The following is a 20,249-nucleotide window of genomic DNA, read 5'->3' as shown; positions in this document are numbered from 1 at the left end:
TGTGGATTTGTTTCTATTTCTGTATACAAGTGAAGCTCTTACTGGTGACATTCTTTGTTCATTACAAACATATCTGCAGTTTAGGTCATCAACATACAGAGTTGGATTTTAAATACAGAATAAAAGTCGTTATCCAAAAATCAATTTAGTAATCTGTGTAAATCTTACTTTTGCTTAAAAAAAAAAGATTGTTGGACAAGTGGACTGAGTCTTTCAAGAAATGTAAAGTGCCCTGTTACAAGTTATTGTCAGTTCTTCAAAAAGATATAAACCACTAAGTAAGTTTCTCCTCAAGCATAATTATGTGCAAAAGGAAAGTTTTGATTCCAAATATTCAACTTTTTTCTGTCTTCCTTCAATAACAAATGTGTGTGATAGCTTGGAACAAACGTTGTGAACTGTAGTTCTTTCAGCATAATTCCTTCTAAAGTGTTTCAGAAATCACAGATACTTATCTTGAATCTTTGCCTCCCATTGTCTGAGTGTACAGCCTTGGCACCACGCTCCATATAGACGGCCAAGGTGATCTCCCACACTGAAGCATTCAATTATGTCTGGCTAAACGGCTCTTGCCTGGCATCTAGAATGACCAACAGATTAAATAATAGGACTATCAGAGCCCTCTCTGGAGCAGAGGGAAACACAACCTGATACCTGCTTAATGCCCCTCTGAGTGCGCGCACACACTTGCACGCCACACACATCACAAGCATCAAAACAGGGTGTGTGTCAGTGTGTGTTTTAACTCTTGTTTCCTCCATTCATTTAGAACTTGTCTGCACATTCTGTCTTCATCCTTGTTTTAACTGAACGCCAGCTTGAAAACACAGCGCAACCGTATGTCATAGATTAATCACTGGAAAGAACAGTATCTTATTAACAACTGAGTGCAAAGGAAGATGAGTTGCATGCTGATCTGATAAACAATGAGTCCGTCAGGGTAACGTTTCCCCCAGCAAAAATAGACAGCATCTGAAACCAAAGCCATTAGAGAGCTCAGCTAACAGAGGGAGGGACAAAGGGAGAGATAGAGCATTGGAGGAAAGGATAGAGAGAGAGAGAGAGAGAGAGAGAGAGAGAGAGAGAGAGAGAGAGAGCCTTTAACAGTACATTAGCAGTTTTCGTGTACTGACTAAGTGTTCAGGCTGGATCAGGTAGCGCTCTGATACACTACCTGGCTCCTGTGGGTGTGTTTAGCAAAAAAGAAACGTTGCAGAGTAAAATATGATGTATGAAAAGGTGAACTAGTGCTTGGATACCATGACTTTACACTACACATTCTTATGTCAGAGAATACATTATGATTTTTTGTTCCCTGACCCCTCACAGGGCCCTCTCATTGCATCCTTAAAATATTTATGCAATCAATTTTCTTTGAAGGGGCGTAATCGTGTCCGAACGTTAGAACTGAGATACTTTGCTCGCTGATATTCAGGTCGCAGATGCTTGAGCTCTCGTCTGCGATCAAGCTGGCGTGCGTGACATAGCAAATCAATGCTGTCAGCTGCGTTGTTGTGAAAGATACATTTGTAAGACATTAAGCGGTGATCTATCTCCAAAATGTTGCCATAAATCACGACGGATCAATAACCGGGGCTTGTTTTCTGAAATATATGAGAGTGTACTCAAACTGTCGCATCCCTTAAACAGTCAACAACTTTAACAAATCATAATATTTACATTATTACAGGGTTGGCATTAGCGCACTCAAATGGATGCAACATCAACGGGACAGCCATAACTCAAGCCAGCGATGCGGCGTCCCTTGACATTAAACACACTGCTAGTGCTGCCTGTTGAGTGCAAACACCTGACCCAGAGCCATCACCCCTGAGGCCGGGCGTTGCTAATCAGAAACTGATTGCACCGAAAGAAAGTGAGCTGAGCTTCAAAGCGACACCACCTCGTGCTGTAGAGGAACTTTTCCCCAGCACTGGCGTTGAAGTAGAGCGGTTATGTTTCCTACCGCATAGATATTGTAAACAAATCTGAAAGTGGGTTGTAAAACAGGTAATTAAATTGTGTATGGTTCCGTTTTCTGGGAAATGTTGCCCCTCCACCTCTCCTCCTTGGTTTTTTTCTTGAGGATTTTTGGCTTGCTCTACCTACCAAGCTCTTCATCTCTCCTCCCCGCACTGCAGGATTCTGGCTCCTTTCCAAAGCTAAAATCAAGTGCTCTCTCGCTTTTCTCTCTCTGGCTCTCAGTGGTATGAGTGTGTGGCGGTCGTGTGCCAAACTAGCCAGCTAGCTTTGGCAGTAATTAGCCACCTGTGTATACTTGCTCATTGCACTGCAGGCGGACTATAAATATCCATACATTAACACACTACTGTACAGAGTACTTTCTCAAGCCAGTTCTCACACATGGATACATGAAATCTCGACAAATACACAATTGGTGAAAATGATTTGGATCGTTTCATGTCATTGTCACTGCTACGTGCCGTAGTGTCACTATAAAACAATTCAAAAAAAGCCTGGAACGCCTGGGATTTTGTCTATCCATGTCCTCATCTCCACGCAGCAGACCCTGGCTCTCCAACTGTTATTATGAAGCAATTAGCCTACTACCACATTTAGTGTATTAATCAGAAAAGCCAGTGATATGTTATGCAATACCCATGCAGTCTATTTTAGACAATAGACGTGGCTCAGTAGGAGAGCTAATTAAAAGATAAAATCACCTTCTTGTCTGGCCAATTAAAGACTTCTGTCAGATTGGACCCTTGGAATAACTTCATCATGATAACATGAAAAGATCCGTGTGTGTGTGTGTGTGTGTGTGTGTGTGTTGTCATTAATAAGATTGCTCTACGTTATGTCCATGTGTGTGTGCATGTCTCAACGTATGTGAATGTACATTATAATGTATGTGTCCTTGTTTGCGTGTGTGTTTGGCGTACACGGGCAATTGTGTGTTTCCCGGGGAGAGCGAGGGAAAGATGGAAAGGAACCAAAGAGACGGAGGGTGAGCGAGCGTACGAGAGAGCGGGAGCGACAGCTGAAACAGAGATAGAGGGAAATAGGTTAGACGAGGCCAGCAGACGAGGAACAGAATGAATGAATTAACTGATAAAAAGACACAGCGGTGAGGTGGACAGGGTTAGGGTTGCGGGAAGTGGTGGAAATACAGAGGACAATACAGAGGACAATACACAGAGAATGAACGAGGAGAAAAGCACAGCGTGAAAGGACGATGGAGAATGCCAGCAGGTGAGGATGAGAGGACAGAGTAAACGATGAGAATAATGGAGAGAGGAAGAAGAAAACTGTCCGTGTCCACAAATGACCTTGGGTTTTAGCCGGCTGAGCTGATTGGAGATCAGAGATAGTAGTGGTGAGGCTGCTGTCGCCAGTCGTCTGCAGGAACACGCACACAAACGCACATATTACACACACTCATGAGTCCACACACTCTTTCCTCCTAGATGAATACCTCTTTAATAAACCGTATGCTTTCAATAAAAATGCAAATTATCTTTACACTGTACCACAGTCAGGTTAACACTGCTTCTGTGCGAGTGTGTGTATGAGAAATAGAAATGGAAAGAGAGAGCCTGAAAAAAAGCAAGAGAAAGTATCCACGGCACAGAGCTTGTCATTTGATTAAAGTTACAAAAAAAATAGAAGATACGTTGATGAATATTCATTTTTGTATTTATTAAACTGAAACTAAACAGGCGACACACTTTCACTAACAAAGCATTTATGTAAGTGTTATTGTGCTGCTATTGTTTTTCTAATAATCATTCAAAGCTTTACTGGAAATAATTCAACATAATTATTTTGAAGCTCACTATTAAATTGTCTAGTCTTAGTGTTTTTACAAGCGATCAGTCGAAGATACTGAATAGATAACATGCCTCACCACTGCAGAATTCAATTATGAATTACACTAAGAGATACTTTGAGAAATGATGCTCTGGTATTTATGTGTTCTGGGAAACAAGGACATGTTGTGCAGTCTTGCGCACTCTCTAGGCTAAATTAGCAAAACACCTCTGATCTTTTACACCTCGCACGCTTGAGCTAACCTTGAAAAAGCCTTTCAACAAACGCGTCATCCACCTACACTACATTCACTCTGTAAAAGCCTGCCCACTGAAAGATGAATGACTGCGATTTGTGTAAAACTTTCATTTCTTACCCTTGTCATGGACATTAAAACTAGAGATGCCTAAAAAAAAAGAATCTTGCACCGAGGTCACAGACGGGGGCGTCCACTAATCTGGTGAAACAACAGGCGGCGATATAAATTGAATGACATTTGTTTGACATTTTGTGTGCCATTTGCTGTACTTGTTATCGCCACACTTTTTCATTTGAAATCTATTAGTCGCTGTCAACCTTGAACTCTGCGTGTTTTCCTTTGAGTCTGGGAGGTTGTATAAGACACTCAGGTGATCCGAAGGCCTTGTTGTTCTGTGTCATTAATCCCCATTGTGGCAACCACACAGTGTCTCTTTGTATTGTTTAAATACAGTATGTGTGTGCGTTTGGTACATCAATATCTGTCGTCCCATCGCACACATCCTACTCAGCACAGACACACTATCTGCTTTCTTTCACAGTTTTTCCTCACAAGAAAACCACTTCCTTGTGGTGAACCATTTTATATCTCCACTAGTAATGGCACAGACTCACACAAACACATATACACACACTTGTTTTAGGTTTAACACGATCTCCTTCCTGAGATTGCTTATTTATCGGGAGTTGTGCTAAGCCACACCAGTTATCATGCATTTTTCATGAGCCTAGGATTTAATGGTAGCTTGTGTGTGTGTGTGTGTGTGTGTGTGTGTGTGTGTGTGTGTGTGTGTGTGTGTGTGTGTGTGTGTGTGTGTGTGTGTGTGTATCCTGCATGTTTCTGTATGTTTCTGTATATCTTTCGGTTGGTGATGAGTTTTGGCTGTAAAGTGTTCAATAATTTATGCAGTGCAATATGTTGTGCATTTGTGCTATATATAAACATGTCCCATCCGGAAGTCCTTCCAAATGTTTTTTTTCCCTTTGAAGACTATGCTCCTCTCCTCTCCTCTCTTCTCCTCTCCTCTCCTCTCCTCTCCTCTCCTCTCCTGGGACCAGTTCCATTCGGCAGGTCTCTAAAGTCTCGAAAGACACAAGGGCACTGCCTCCAGGATTAGGTTTCTGCCATGTTCACATTCCACTCAGTCCCCCTGAGAGCAAGGTGGAATGGAATTCATATGTTTAAGAGGCTTCGAGCAAGTGTGCACATTTCATTGCAGGGCGAAATGAACCATCCTCCGTTCGAAGCTCTAAGGATAACACTTTGAAAATAGTAGACAGGGAATTGGTGTATGGATAGAAGCAAACCGCTGCATTCAGTATACTCACATTTCCACACACAGATGATTGTACACTCAAACACAGAGTGGCACAGAGTAGGTGACATACAAATAAGCGTTACTGTGCGTCAGTGGCAGTTTTGGCAGGTCCACTGAAATGCAAACCTAGTTATCAAATCAATGTTCTGGGTTTCATTGCTCTGTTGCTATAAGCATACATTAAAGAGCTTATTATCTCAGGTCGTTTTGCATCCCTGTATTTTGTCCTGCATTAAGTACCATGTATAAATCTGTGTGAGTTTGGCTCTGCCGTATCCCTCTTCCTTTCTCTGTGCCTTCATGGCATGTGTGTCTGTTTCCCCATAGTGGTGTGTGTGTGTGTGTGTGTGTGTGTGGGAGGCATATGCAAGATGCATTACTGTCAGATAGCTTCCCCATTGCAGTGTGGTCTCTTCAGACGCTTACGTAATGTTATTACCAATCACACATGGAGAGCATCCTGGCACTCTCACAAGGTTAGGATGAAATATGAGAATGGTTATGAAGATCTGAGATTGTATTATCATGATTTCCTTATTATTGCATCATTAATCTATTTTTGTCTCTTGTCTCTGTCCCCTATTTCCCTCCCACTTTCTCTTTTCTTCAACTCTTTTCCCTGTGGCTCATGCAGAAGTTGAACAAAAAGGTAAGTCTGTAAAGCAAGCACTCCCACATTCACACATGCACTCAAAATGAGGGGTTGGGTGTCACTTTTTGATGTCGGTGCCTGAAACGTTTTGTAGCTAACGGCAGAGCGACATCTCTTTCAAAGTCACTGCTGCTATTTTAAGACAGCTTGATCTCAGTGTATAGAGGCAATTCAGAAACACTGGTTCTCATTAGACACTCTCTAGACCCATATTATTTCATGCTAGCACGTAGAAAATGTCACTTAGCAAGCTCTCCATGGGGAGAGCATGTTTTTATGAGCAACCAATATACAGAAAATTACATTGACATTTAATATTTCAAATGCTTCCCCGTGATATGAAAATTGTGCCAGTGCTTTGAACAGCCAATGGAAATCCAATCAATATTCCCAGCCCTTTCTGTGGGATCTGAGATTGTTATTTGGAAGAATGGGAAAACCACAGGGCACATCTGGCCCGTCTGTGAGAGTATCTGCCATGTATGTGTATGTGACAACATTCCAGTTAAATTACAAAGGTCCCTAAGACTCCGGTCGCACTGGCTTCCCAGAATTTACTACATCTCCCACATCTCCCACATCACTCATAAAACATGACCCCAGAATTCAAAGATGGGAATACTAAGCACAGAGTGGGGAATGAATTATTGTAACAATTGGAGAAACAGCAGGCGATAAAAGACGTGTTCTGCTCTACAGTTGGGCGTTCATGACAAAGATAGAAAGGGAGGGAAAGGAAGAAAGAGCTATGAGACTAATGAGGAGCCGGGGAGGGAGGAAGAAGTGGGAATAGCAGGAAAGGGGGTGGGGGTTGGGAGGGCTGGTGGTAGAACAAAATGTGCTATTTTCTCCTCTTCTTGTAGTTGTGAGAGCAGGGTATTATCTGTTGAATAGGAGACATGCTGTTGCTGTTCTTGAGAATGACAGTGACGAAAAAATCTAATCACAACACATCCTATCATGTCATCGTCAGTCAGTTGTGGTTAAGGTTGAGTTACAGCACTATTTAACATTTATGAAAAGAGGCAAACATTTCACAAACACTGTCATAAAAACTAGACGGAATAGTTGACATTTTACAGAGTTGAAATTGCTATCATTCTTTCCTCAGTATTTCTCTGCCCTGGCATTCTGCGAGGAGTGTACCAGAGTGAACATCTCTTCGAATCAGATCACCAGTCCGGTGCGTGGTGCAAAGACCCACTGCAGGCCTCAGACAAGATCTACTACATGCCCTGGACCCCATACCGCACTGACACACTGACAGAGTACTCGTCAAAGGAGGACTTCATAGCAGGACGTCCCACCACCACCTACAAACTCCCACACCGTGTGGACGGGACTGGTTTTGTAGTCTATGACGGTGCTCTGTTCTTCAACAAGGAGCGCACACGCAACATTGTAAAGTTTGACCTGCGCACTCGCATCAAGAGTGGTGAGGCCATCATTGCCAATGCCAACTACCACGACACCTCACCATACCGCTGGGGGGGAAAGTCGGACATTGACCTAGCAGTGGACGAGAACGGGCTGTGGGTGATCTATGCAACAGAGCAGAACAACGGGCGAATCGTGGTGAGCCAGCTCAACCCCTACACCCTGCGTATCGAAGGTTCCTGGGACTCAACGTATGACAAACGCTCCGCCTCCAATGCGTTCATGATCTGCGGAGTCCTGTACGTGGTCAAAACGGTCTACGAAGATGACGACAATGAAGGGACTGGAAACAAAATCGACTACATGTACAACACTGATAAGAGCAAGGAGATGACGGTCAACATACCATTCCCCAATTCCTACCAGTACATCGCCGCAGTGGATTACAACCCGAGAGACAACCTGCTGTACGTGTGGAATAACTACCACGTGGTCAAGTACTCGCTGGACTTCGGCAACAATGGTAGGTCCCACTTTACACCCAATTCTTCTCTCTCCAACTCTGACTTCTCATTCTTCCGTTCTTAATGTATTTTTTCAACTTAGTACCATGCATAATACCAAGAACAAAGAAGTCGGTCTAAGCACTTTTCCCAACAATATTCATTAGACAGGCTGTGATGTGATTTGCTAAATCTTCACATGAAATACCTTGGCATGTTTGCAATGCTTTTAATATTCATTCCTTTTAATATCCATGATGATGAATTACTTTCTGTTGTGGCATAAGGAATGGTTACAGCCACTAATCTTTCTCTAATAATTAATTTTGAGAAAAGACTTACAAAAGGAAGAAAAAGGAAAAGCACCATCTGTGTTCTCAATTATGATTGTCTCCCACTACTCCACCCCTTGTGTCTGCAAGTTTTTAGAATTAAAAGATAAAATACAAAATAAACTAAACTAAAACCAAACTTGAGAACACTCTGAGAGCTAGTTGCCATTTGTGTAAATGTTTCTACTTTTGTCAGATAAAGAATAATTCACAATGGTTTCTTTTATCTGCACCTTAGCGGAATATCTCTAAAGTTATGAGCCTTATATACTGTATTATGTTATTTTGCCTTTTACTGTACAGTATCACTTGTCAGCCTTCTCTTTAGTTTCCCCCGCTGCATAACAAATCATAAGGCCTTCCCCAAGAATGAAGCCAGGAGTGTGTGGAGGAAGGAGGAACAGTGCCACTTTCAGTTCATCCATTTATAATGACATTCTAAAGAAACTTAAACCTGTGCTTGAAGTTTCACATATGTATTGACTGTTGACCTCTTTTGAGTCAAAGGTTCATCCCTGGTTGTCACAGCTAGGCATACCACAATTTGCAAATGTAGTTGAATACATATTAATACTTAAACAAAATACAACAATAGCAGTCATCTGTTTTTAACAAAATGCTTTGATAACCAAATGTCAAATGTAAGTGACAAGCTGTTAAACATAGAAGATGGTTTGGCTGCAAACATTTCCCTAAGGGGTTGATAGAGACCAAAACAGAGCTAAAAGGTGAGTGTTTCCTGCAGTGATTTCATGAGGTGTTGTGTCAATGTTGTGTTTACACTGCCAAGAGGCCAAACAAAAATCAATCATTCCTGCCTAAAGTGTAGCTTTCAAATCCTTTGAGCACCACCCTGGGACGGTCATATGTGAATCAGTAAATCTGTGCAAGTGCGGTTTGAAGGTGAGTTTGGTGAAAAACTCATGAAATTGATAGATATGCCTATTTATCCGAGATGTACAGGGTCTGACCCATTTTCAGCCCAGGTCGGAGAGGTCATGAATCCAATTTGAAGGTCGGCTCATTTACTGTAGATCAACCACTGCTAGTATCGCTGCGTCCGTCTGAAAGGAATACTGTGTAACCCAAAGTGACTCTGTTTTCAATTCTGGTGAGAGGTTAGAGCCCACCCACCCCTCCCTCCTTCCTCTGGATGGAAGGGCTTAGGCCCCTGGAGCCTGAAGGGCTATTTGCCAGTGTAATTGCCTTTCAGCACCTTTCTATGGAGTGGTCAAGGCAGTCTGGCTGGCGTGTCTTATTAAATGATGTCTGAATTAATGCATGCTCTTACACGCAGTTAGGAGGCGCAGTACAAGGAATTATAGAGAGGCAGCGCGAAACTTGGTTTCTACCGATTAGTGTGCGTGTGTGAAGGGAGGCCTGGCTGTAAAAGTGTGTGTGTGTTTATGCGTGCATAATGATGTGCAGGCCTGTGTTCTTACGCGTTAATGTACTTAGGCTATGAGTTTGTGTTTCTCTATTCATGAGTGTGCATACGTGTTTATTGGTGCATGCTAGAGAGTCTGATCACTCTCATAATGGAGCTCTGGGTGTCTCAGGAGGCTCTAAAGAGGAGATCAATGAGGATTCAATGTGGAGAATGACCTCCAGTGCACAGCAACAAGCCAGACTGCTGACCAGCGGGAGATAAATACATACAATCAATTCCTCCCCGCTCCTTTACTCCCCTCCTCGCTCTGCTCCCTCACTCAATAAAGACAAGGAATAAATTAACTACCTTAACTGCATGATTTACTCATTCTTCAGAAAACTAGGCAGCTAAGTCGATTCATTCGAGTTTGATTTTGTTATTGTATGCAGAGCAGACGCTATATTTTGCTCTTCATTCATTCTAGATTTGTCCATGATTTTCAATATATAGTGTGCATATACTGTAGGGTCAACCTTCCATGTTTCAGCCCTGGTGTTTTTTTCCTTACTTAATTCAGGAAACAGGCAAAGGAAAGGGGCCATTCTGAGGGTTTCCACTTATAACCAATGTAGCGTAATGCTTACACTGTTTTTGTTTCGGCTCATATGGACTTCCTTAAAGATATAAAATGAGACAGGAAATAGGCTAAAGTAGGCCACTGAGGACTGAGTGCAATTGGGGTACAACGCAGGAGCACCAATTACTGTGTTCTGTCGGCCCAACTGGCGAACAAAGGCAGCTAACTGGACGCTTCAAAAGAGGTCATTCTGAAGCATTTGCTCTGTTTGTACTTGGCAATTTGTATAATTGCAATTATAATCAGTTATATCTTCATTTAAATCATTCATTTTACAATATGTAACATTAATGTTAGGTGTGTTCAGTGTTGGGGCTTGTGCTAAAACACAATGTAAACTGCTGAGTTTGAAAAAAGGGGCTTTTGTAAAAGAAAGTCTTGAAAAAAGGTTTATATTTGCTTCAAAGTATAAAGGTACTCAATCAAATTGACCCCTGTATTGAAAGTCTAGCCCAGCCCTCTATAACACATACGGTTGGCTTTAAGCGAGATTTTAAACATTCCAGGAAAATAAATAAAAGATCTTCAGTGTAGTTTACCCTAGGTCAACCGAAACTATACAGGTTTACTCCCATGAATTCCATCACACCATGAAGCAGAAAATGTTCTTTTTGAAATGCATATATTTTTCTCCCTTGGCACTTGAGAAGAAAGCCGGCTGCCTCTCTGCATTTATTGTCTCCGGTGTCCGTTTGTACTTACTTTTTATCTTTTTTATACAACCATTCTTTCTCGCCTTTCTTTTGAATACCCATTATTTATCCCCCCGTCTTTTAAATACCTATTCTTTCTTTCTTTTCCCATCCCTCACACAAACTCATACACTCACAATGGCAGGAATCTCAAAATTCCCCTTTCCGTACATCTGTCTTTAACTGTGTGTTTTCCACTTTATTTTTTCTCCGTCTTCCTTATCTCCTACCTAATCAGCCCTCCTTTTCTGCGCCCAACCCTTTCCAACATCGCACAAATTTTTTTCATGTAATGTCTTCAGATGTATATATTATAGGCCTATTGCGTGATTGCTGTGTAGTCATAGTCAAAGTCGCTTGTCTCTGCATCACCCTTTCCTCACGCCCCACACTCCCCAAACACTCTCTCACTCTCTACTGTTTATAGAATTGTTTCATCATGTCTTCTTACATGCATATTATAGAGGCTTGCCCTACGCAAGCGGCATGGCTCCGATGAAAGATTTGAATAATTTATCACCTCCAGTCTGCCTTTCCACACTTTAGAAAGTTTTCCCAACAAAGTCGCACAATTATTCATGTTATCTGCATCTTCGGCAAGAAACGGCCAAACAGGGATAAAACTAAACAAATTTCCAATGGCGCATGCTGCCTTTTCCATCTTGTATCTTTCTCCGTATGTTATTCTGCTGCCCCAGTTCTTACTATATATGTCCTGCTCCTAGAATTTAAGTGATGATCTACTTAAGCTCTTATGATCCATTGAGACAATCTGATTGCATATTGTATCGTAAACCAGCACCTTTACACTTTGGCACAAGTGGAAAGGTACATAACTATGAAAAGTTTCCTGAACAACCCTGAAGGTATTTTTAAAAGACTATGTAAAATAAATGTATCAGAAAGTGACAAAATCGGTTTTACAACTTGTTAACATCATTGTTTTTGATAAGTACTACAGCGTTATCCAAACAACTTCGAAAGGGCGTGTTGCTTAAGTTCTATCGCTGAAAGTCACCCACAATAACCCCTCCCACTGTACAGCTCAACCTCCCAATTATGCCCTACAAAACAACAGTATTGAAAAAATAACTCAAACATGACAGTTGGATAGCTTACTATCACTAATTTTAATTAAAACAATATTTTCATCTGACCTTATTTTAGAGGGTGATTGCAATTTGGAGCATTATATTACTGTTGACAGTTTTGAAAAAGTCAAAAATGTAACTCAGACATCTATTTAACTACAAATAAAAACTCAATTAATCTAGCTCATTGCTTACGCCAGTCAAATACTTAAAGTGTCTAAAGTGATATCCTCAATCTTAATTAGAGAGTAATCAAACGCTGGCATCCTATTCTAATCTAAATACAGAGTTATAAAGAGATGACCTCTATTTGCCACTTGTCAGTTTACGGAAATGTAAAGGTTCACCTTTGAACTCTTAATGGCTGGAATCACAGAGTTCCATTTCCTAAGGAAGTCAAGCATGGCGTTTCTATTGTCTTCACCCCTCTTCACTTATTTACACCACCCTCCCCAACCCCAACCTCTCCACTCCTCTCCCTTTTTTGCCTTCCTTGGCACCAGATTGCAATCAAGCGACATGGCTAAGCAGCAGTGCAGGAAATGTTGGAAACAAGCTGAAGTGGAGAGAATAACAAGAGTTAATGGCTCAAGTGGAGACCCTCTTTCACCAGATCACTGATTAGTTCAACCCTCGGCACATTTCTGGCTTGAGACACACAGTTGTGTATTTATGTGTGCGTATTGTCCTTAAAGTAACTGTTCATGCCACCTGAGATGGTGTCAAAATAAAGGAAGGTTTATTTATTATCTTAAATGAAGTATAAAGCTTTTAATACAAAATGTTAGGTCAGAGTAGTATAGTATGGTATTCCAAAAAAGGAACATGTAAAAAAACTACCCGGAAGTGGTTAATCCTAGAATCTGAAGATTTAATACTGGATCTAATTTCCAAAATAAAACAAACCTTTAAAGAAGAACACAATCTTGTACACCAGTATGCTAGCAAGGTATGACAACATACTAGTGCTTTCACAGTTTCACACCTTATTCTACACTCCCTCCTTCACTTCCCCCCCTCTCCCTTCTTTGTCTTTTCCCCTCTGTCTCCTCTCTCCCTGCTTTTCCCCTTCATTCCCAAATGGGTTACGACACAGCCGTCTGAGCAGAGTGAACCCTGTTTCAGAGAATCTTGTGCACCTGTTCCTTGCCTGCAGTGTGTCCTTATCGATTGCATTGCCCCAGCCAGGCCCTCTGCGTGCATTTGGCCCCGCAACACTTTTCTTCTGCCAAAAATCACATGCCAAATGAAGCAGGCCGAGCCAGGACGACAGGGTGGAAGGGGAACCCACAGCCCCATGGGAAGTAAATACAGGAGAGAGCAGAGAGCAGAGCCTGTCATCATGGCTCTACTTGGATTTCATTTTTTAAATTATAAAAATAGTACAAGGTGGGGATTAAAGTGGATACAATCTTAAATGTTCAAATCATGAACCAGGCTGATCAATTATATGGAGCAAAAATCTTAAATAGCCACAGGGTCATTTGCTGGAGGCTACAGCCCTCATTCTAACGCAGTAGGACTGAGCTCAACGCCTATATTCATACCCGTTGTCCTTACAAAATGGAAATAAATTCAATATATGTGTATCAATGGTGAGGAGAGTCTGGAATTTATAGGAATATGCTGATGATAGCCTCCATTATTAAACAAAAAAAAACAGAAGAAAATGTCCTGAACCCTTAGCTTTTTGCTTTGAACAAGGGAACTTCCCCTGATTAAGTCAAAAGCATGTAATTGGCAAATTTGCTTCAGGTGTCTCTGACCTCAGCGGAGGGAAGACATGATTAGGCAACTGGTAATCCAACAGGGCTGAGCAGGGATGTGTCTGTATGTGGAAGCATTAGCTGTGGAACGTGGTGGTGCCTGGCAGCCATTTTGAGGGAGGCTCTATTAGTTGAGGTTGTTTTCTATCTCCAAGTATCGCTGCTTTGAAGTGCTCCATTCTGTCTTATCAGGGGGCTCGAGCCACCCGCCGCAAGCTCTGTGTGCGTACGAGTGTGTGTATAGCACATTTCTGCTCAAGTGTGTATCTGCATGCATTTGTGTGTGTTGCTTCGCGTACAACTCAGTGAAAAGTTAAGTGTACAGGGGAGTGTGTGTACGTCTGTGTGTGTGCTCTTCAGCCATAGGGGCAGTGAGTTATCGCAGTACGCAGCCTTATTCAATGTCTGTGCTTCTACCACTGCCTAGAAAGCTTTGTGCCCTTCAGTCAGATTATGGTGTGTTTGTGGAGGCAGTAACTTTGAAGGAAACTCTAAGAAACTAATCATCTTGCATATTAAGAAGCCCATATGAGTGTTATAGACACTTCTCAGTTCTCTGAAACTTCTGTCTTAATTTAAATCCCTTTTCTCTTAGCTTCAGCATCCCCCCCCCTCTCTCACACGCCGTCTGCCACTTCTCTGATGTTGTGGGAAACTTGCCAGAGGAAGTTCATTTTTCCCTCTCCTCTCTGCCGTCTACCTTTTGTGTTGTGGATTCACGATCCCTCTGTTTACCGAGTGAGAAGTCAACAAGAGCATTCTCGGCACCAACGCAGAGGCAGAGACAGGCAGTCGCACCCACACAGAAAAACATCGCCACACACAGTCACACAAAAACACACATGCACACATCTGTCTGCATGTCAGATGATCATGTGCCACAGCATCCCAGGGTGACTGACAGCATCTCTATGGCCCCTCCAGTGTGGTGACAGATAGACAACTCCAGGAACAATTGTACAGCCAGCCTGCCATTGTCTCACCTTCCCCTGGGCTTACTACAGGTCAGGAAAACAAACAGAATAGCACATAGACCAGAATAAAATATCTCTCCAATTATTCCAGAGCTTTCAATCTGCACCAAACAATTTACCCCACCATATGGAGTTGGCCATTCATTATGGAAGAGTAGAAGTTCAAACTGGCTTTTTTTGACTGAGCACTTTTGAAAAAGGACTTGATTCCATGGCAGCAAAAAATAAAAAAACAGAAGGCTGACTCTTGACCTTGTAAATGGCCGAGGACAAATCAATCTCAACACAGTGTCCATTAATCATAACCATTAAAGTCCATTCAGTTGTATCACACTCCTAACTTAGCAAGTCCATAAAGTGTTTTATTTGTCAGGATTACTGTTAAAAATGAGTTCTTCCAAAAAAAATGTAAATACTTTGTTGACCACAGTTTAAGAAATGTTTTTTTATTTATTATTTAGTTAATAAAACATTATCTGATCTTACATGTACACACAGTTAAACCTCCAAAACAGAATCCCTTTATTAAAACATTTAAAAAGATGGTTAATATACTTAAAGTCATTTATTCAATGATTGCATTTCCAGCATCAAATCACCTAAATGTCATCTGTGTATAATAATGCTTAATCTATTTTGCATAGACCTACGTAATATTGCTTGCCCAGTGCTTAACATAATAGTTAATGCTGCAAGAGGATTCATCCTTTAGCGCAGGGTAACCTGAAATGAAATGCAGAGGCAGTGTATTATCATAACTGAGCTTTTCTACTGTCAAAATGTGTCAGGCATGGGCAGATCCGCCATTTATAGGAACACATCTTAACTGAATTTGTAACTGTATTTTGGTTCTGTCACATGCTTGTTCTTTTGACATCTGCCCCAACGAAGCGCACAACGTTTAGGTTAGCTGACATCCTGAAGTTGTCACGGCGCATTTAGTCAAGGCTTCCTAAGCTTAAACGCGGTGAGATACATCAGTCCCCATGAGTACAACCTCTAGCCTTTTTTCTCTATAAATGTTTCATAAGGCAGTTATGTCATATTCCGGTAGTTCCCTACAGCATCCACAGCATCTTCAGTCATGCCAGTGATGAATTCATCACATTGCAAGACCTCCCCCCAACCCATCTTAATGCCGTGAAAATAACAAGCAAGGAGGACAGAGTAAAGACACGGGCGAGCACACTTGAAAGAGAGTGCTGAGAAATCTAGAAATTAAAATGGGTTGAATAAAAGTGTGGCAAAAAGGCGAAATAAATGTATGTGTGAGTCATCCAATCAGACGGTAAATGTCTAGGAGACAGCGGAGGAAGGAGAAGGGATGGAGCTTCATGGTGTGTGAGGTGGTGTGGCCCGATGCCTGTGATGCTTGCATTTGTTACCTCACCTCAAGCTGCCCGCCCCTGTGTCTCCTGCTCTGTATTTACTGTAAATGACAGCAGACATCAACCTCACACACACACACACACACACACACACACACACACACACACACACACACACACACACACACACACACACACACACACACACACACACACACACACACACACACAACACACACACACACACACACACACACACACACACACACACACACACACACCATTACTCTTCTATTGTTGTGGCAGAGGCCCTAATGGAGCTTCCCGTTTGAGTGCAGATACACACACACACACACACACACACACACACACACACACACACACACACACACACACACACACACACACACACACACACACCGACTCACTCTCCGCTTCATAAGTGTACACACACACAGATTGACAGCTAGTCCCTAGGCCACTGCCGCTACGCATGATTGATGGCAATGTTCCGTGGAGAATGCATGAAGCAGGGCGGCAGTGATTCAGGAATGAGGAGCAGCACAGTTTAGGTACGGAAACACTCCATTGAGTTGTGGAGGAAGAGAACAGAACGTACAGGAGGAGCGGGATGTTTCATGGCTGTCAGTCAATCAGACAGACAGACAGGCAGGGAGAGGGAGACAGAGAGAGACAGAGGGAAACAGAGAGAGGTACTGCGCTTTGATTAAACTGCAAAATCGACTTCGGCTCACAGTAAATAATATAAACACAGCCACTCTTTACTAAAACCCACACGTCTTAATTCTCCACACATTGACACATTATTTTCATCCCCAAACGAACAAAAAAGCATCACAAAATGAGAACGTTTTCCAAAAACACTGCAGTCAACTAATTTTGTGCCCAGCACATCCCCAAATTAGGCAGTCAATATGCAGTAGACTAAGAAAACAACAACATAGCAGTAACAAATACAGCCTGTAGTATCACAGTCCTTTCCTGTGCAAATCACACGGCCTCATTGAGACGACAAATTCTATAACCCTTCAATGTCAGGGACCCGCATGTAGTACATATTATGGCCTTAGGCACACCAACCCCTTAGACAGAGAAACACAAGCGCCTGTGCTTTCCATTTGTGCAGAAAATCATATAATCAAGAATGTTAACATCATGGCAGACTTGAGGAAAGTCACGCAAGGCAACTTCACACTTTCGCTACCCCACCTGGCAGCAAATGATAGCTTGAACACCCAGAGGACCCCATCACCCAGAAATCATGTAGCATGATGTTGGTATACTTCACACTTTTCAGAATAAAAATAAATCTTGTTGATATTTTCTGGTCGGCATGGAGATGGTGGGGAAAATATTTTTAGGAGAGTTCAACCAGGTTCAGTCGTCCCTGTTCTTACAGTGTGTAGAAAATATGTCCATTCTATAAATCCAAAATGTATCTTGTCAAGGTGACATTACATGACACTGTGACAATTCAGCTTTAAGCTGCTTTGTGATCTAGGGCGTCTGTCTGTTTTTCTGTTTGCTTGTTGCCTGTATCCGTACTTCAGGCAATCCACATGTTATGGGTTTTTAAATAGGAATACGAAGTCAAAAATAAAGTCTAAAATAAAATGTAGGGTTATTATAATATTCACTTGATGTGGAAGCTCTGCAGGTTCGGACATACACAGGATGTATGTACTTCTTTGATAACAAATTCCCCAAAATATTCTTGGAGATCGTTTATCCTAACATAATTTAAAGCAATCTCAGCTGGATAATTAAAGTGTTCACAGTGAGGGACAAAGCTATTCCCTGCTTTGTTAAAGAATGTTTCCAAGCAAAAAAGTGGCTATTAAAATGGGCCCCAACTGAATTCAATATTACACATAATGACTTCCAAATGATTGGAGACCGAAAAAAATGATTCAAAGGGAAAGTGACAGAAAGCTTTAAATAATTATTTCCCTCTACTCAACTTTCGATTCCTTCAATATTGATTTGTAGCATGTGCAGTTGAAAGCCACAGGAGGGAAGCAGATGAAGTGAGATACCCTGGTGAAGTATTTTAACAAGAGGACGTTAACACTGCACATGCTCTATTCCTCTCTTCATGGCCCCCTAATCCATCTATTCTTTATTTCTGTCCCCTGAACCGGGTCAGTCTGAATAATTTAGTATTTTTACAATGAAATATTGACAATAAAAGAGTGTGTCATATGCATCTAAGTGACCTTTCTGCCCTGCGTGATGTCATTGTGTTATTAATCATGCATGAAAACGTTAAAAAACCAGTCCCATAGGAAACACTGGTAACCTTGCACACATTTTCAGGACAAACCAATTGTTAGTTTTGCATTCATACAATATGTCATATCCAGTTTGCACACAAATTGTTTTTTGAAAATACATTCTGAACTTGGAAGTAAGAAAAAAGACCCCACAGAAATCTGGCATATTGCGACAATGATGAGGAATGAAACACTAACATAGGGAAGTCATCAGAAACACGAGCTACTCCCTGTCACAGCTATTTAGTGCTGTCTAAATGAGTGCCTGCAAATGTGTTTGTGTCAGTTATTTTAATACTATTTACGCTTGCAGGGCACTAATCACAACATGTTGAGCTGACACAGATAGTTTGCTTGATCACAGTTCTTTTAACTCGGTTGTTTTTACTTTAGCATCTAATACATTTTGAAATCATGTCCTCGCACAAGGTGCTCATAAAAACATCCAGACTCCAGTTGTGTTGGGACCTACAAATCTGCACAATACATATTGGGTCCTGGCTCTTTGTTCAATAGCCAAGGTGATGTCATGTTAGTTTAAACTCTCTCTCTTTCTCTTCAGACTATCGCCCACCTCCCATTATGCCTCCAAACCGAGGAGGAGGAGGAGGAGGCGGAGGCGGAGGGGGTCCAGTTGTAGGCGGAGGTTCCTCCTCTTCATCAACCAGCCGCACCACCACCACTCGTTCTCCTCCCTACTTCACCACCCCCCGGCCTCTCCTCACCATCTCCCCTGGCCAGCGCTGGAGGACCACCACCACGGTTCGTCAGCCAATCCCGGTTCCCGCCGGTGGTTCAGCATCCGACACCAACCAGATTCCCGACACCAACCAGAAAGGAGGGCGCTCTCCCCCGGCGCAGGTCCCCCCAGCGGCCCCTCAGCCTGCTCCCCTGCCTCCACAAGACTTCTGCAGTCCAAGGCTGACAGCCGAGATATCATGGCCCCGGACGCAGCAAGGCCAGAAAGCCAAGCAGCCCTGCCCTGTAGGAACCCTGGGTAAGAGGCTGCAAGGCAGAGAGTAGGATGTATAGCTGAATTAACATGTTAGGATGTTAGTAGATGGTTGGCAGGAGTATGTCCTAAAGGTTTGTCCATTGTCTTCTTTGCAAACTCTTCCTATGAGTGTAAACATGTTTCATTTGCAAAGGTGGAAACATATTTGTATCCTTTTCCTAAGTAACAGCATAACCACCATTAGAAAAGTCAAAGCAGCAGAACAGCATCTTTTATGATCTTAGTCTCAACCTGTAAAAAAGTATATAAATGCTGTAGCTGGTCTATATACTCCACATTCTGCTGGCCTGTTATTCATAGAGAGCATCACACTTTATGAGCTGCATGTGTGCTTGCACGTGAAACCTTACCCTGTAAAGTAACAAGCTACTACCTCCAATAAACAAATGTAGTCAAGTCAACACAAATGTAAGACCACATTTAAAGACGACAAAATGGGATCAAAGTGTTAACAAAAAACATAACTTATAACAATCATTCAATTGTGTTCATTGAAAGTAATCTGTCGATCTTATATTTGAAATGAAAATGAATAGACAAATGGTTGTATGCAATGGACACACCAACAAGAGGTAATATCTGACAGGGAGGAAAAACATTTTCTACAGCAATGGTCAATCCTTGATCACCCATTTCTGCATTGTATTGGTTTTGGCAGAGACAGAGTACTTGAGAGCATTTAGATGAAATGGGTCTAAAGGTGGAATATGGGCTGTCTTAAAAGTAAGACGTATACATTACAACATATACAATTGAACATGTATTTCAGCAGAGAAGTTTCTCACAACACACAAACACTTCCGTAGAAGAAGTTCTCCTATTTCAATCTATTAGCCAACATGACAATGGTGATTCTTCAATCCTCCTT

The 20,249-nt window shown here is 41.9% G+C and overlaps 1 protein-coding gene across 1 annotated transcript in view; it reads left to right on the top strand.

The window, feature by feature from the left end:
• The window catches only part of LOC104964065 (latrophilin-3-like), a gene marked incomplete at its 3' end in the record, with an annotated part of 57,793 nt that overhangs the window by 17,276 nt on the left and 20,268 nt on the right, over positions 1-20,249 (top strand). Inside the window, exons 3-5 of the mRNA XM_010792789.1 lie at positions 5,983-5,997; positions 7,112-7,900; positions 18,929-19,363. Of these exons, the coding sequence (XP_010791091.1) occupies positions 5,983-5,997; positions 7,112-7,900; positions 18,929-19,363 (1,239 nt within the window). The remainder of the gene's footprint in view (positions 1-5,982; positions 5,998-7,111; positions 7,901-18,928; positions 19,364-20,249) is intronic.

Source organism: Notothenia coriiceps, unplaced genomic scaffold (genome assembly GCF_000735185.1).
Source record: "Notothenia coriiceps isolate Sejong01 unplaced genomic scaffold, NC01 NC01_scaffold00001841, whole genome shotgun sequence".
In the NCBI taxonomy this organism is placed as follows: domain Eukaryota; kingdom Metazoa; phylum Chordata; class Actinopteri; order Perciformes; family Nototheniidae; genus Notothenia; species Notothenia coriiceps.
Note: the sequence above shows the minus strand (reverse complement) of the source record. Positions and strands in the feature narration are given on the sequence as shown.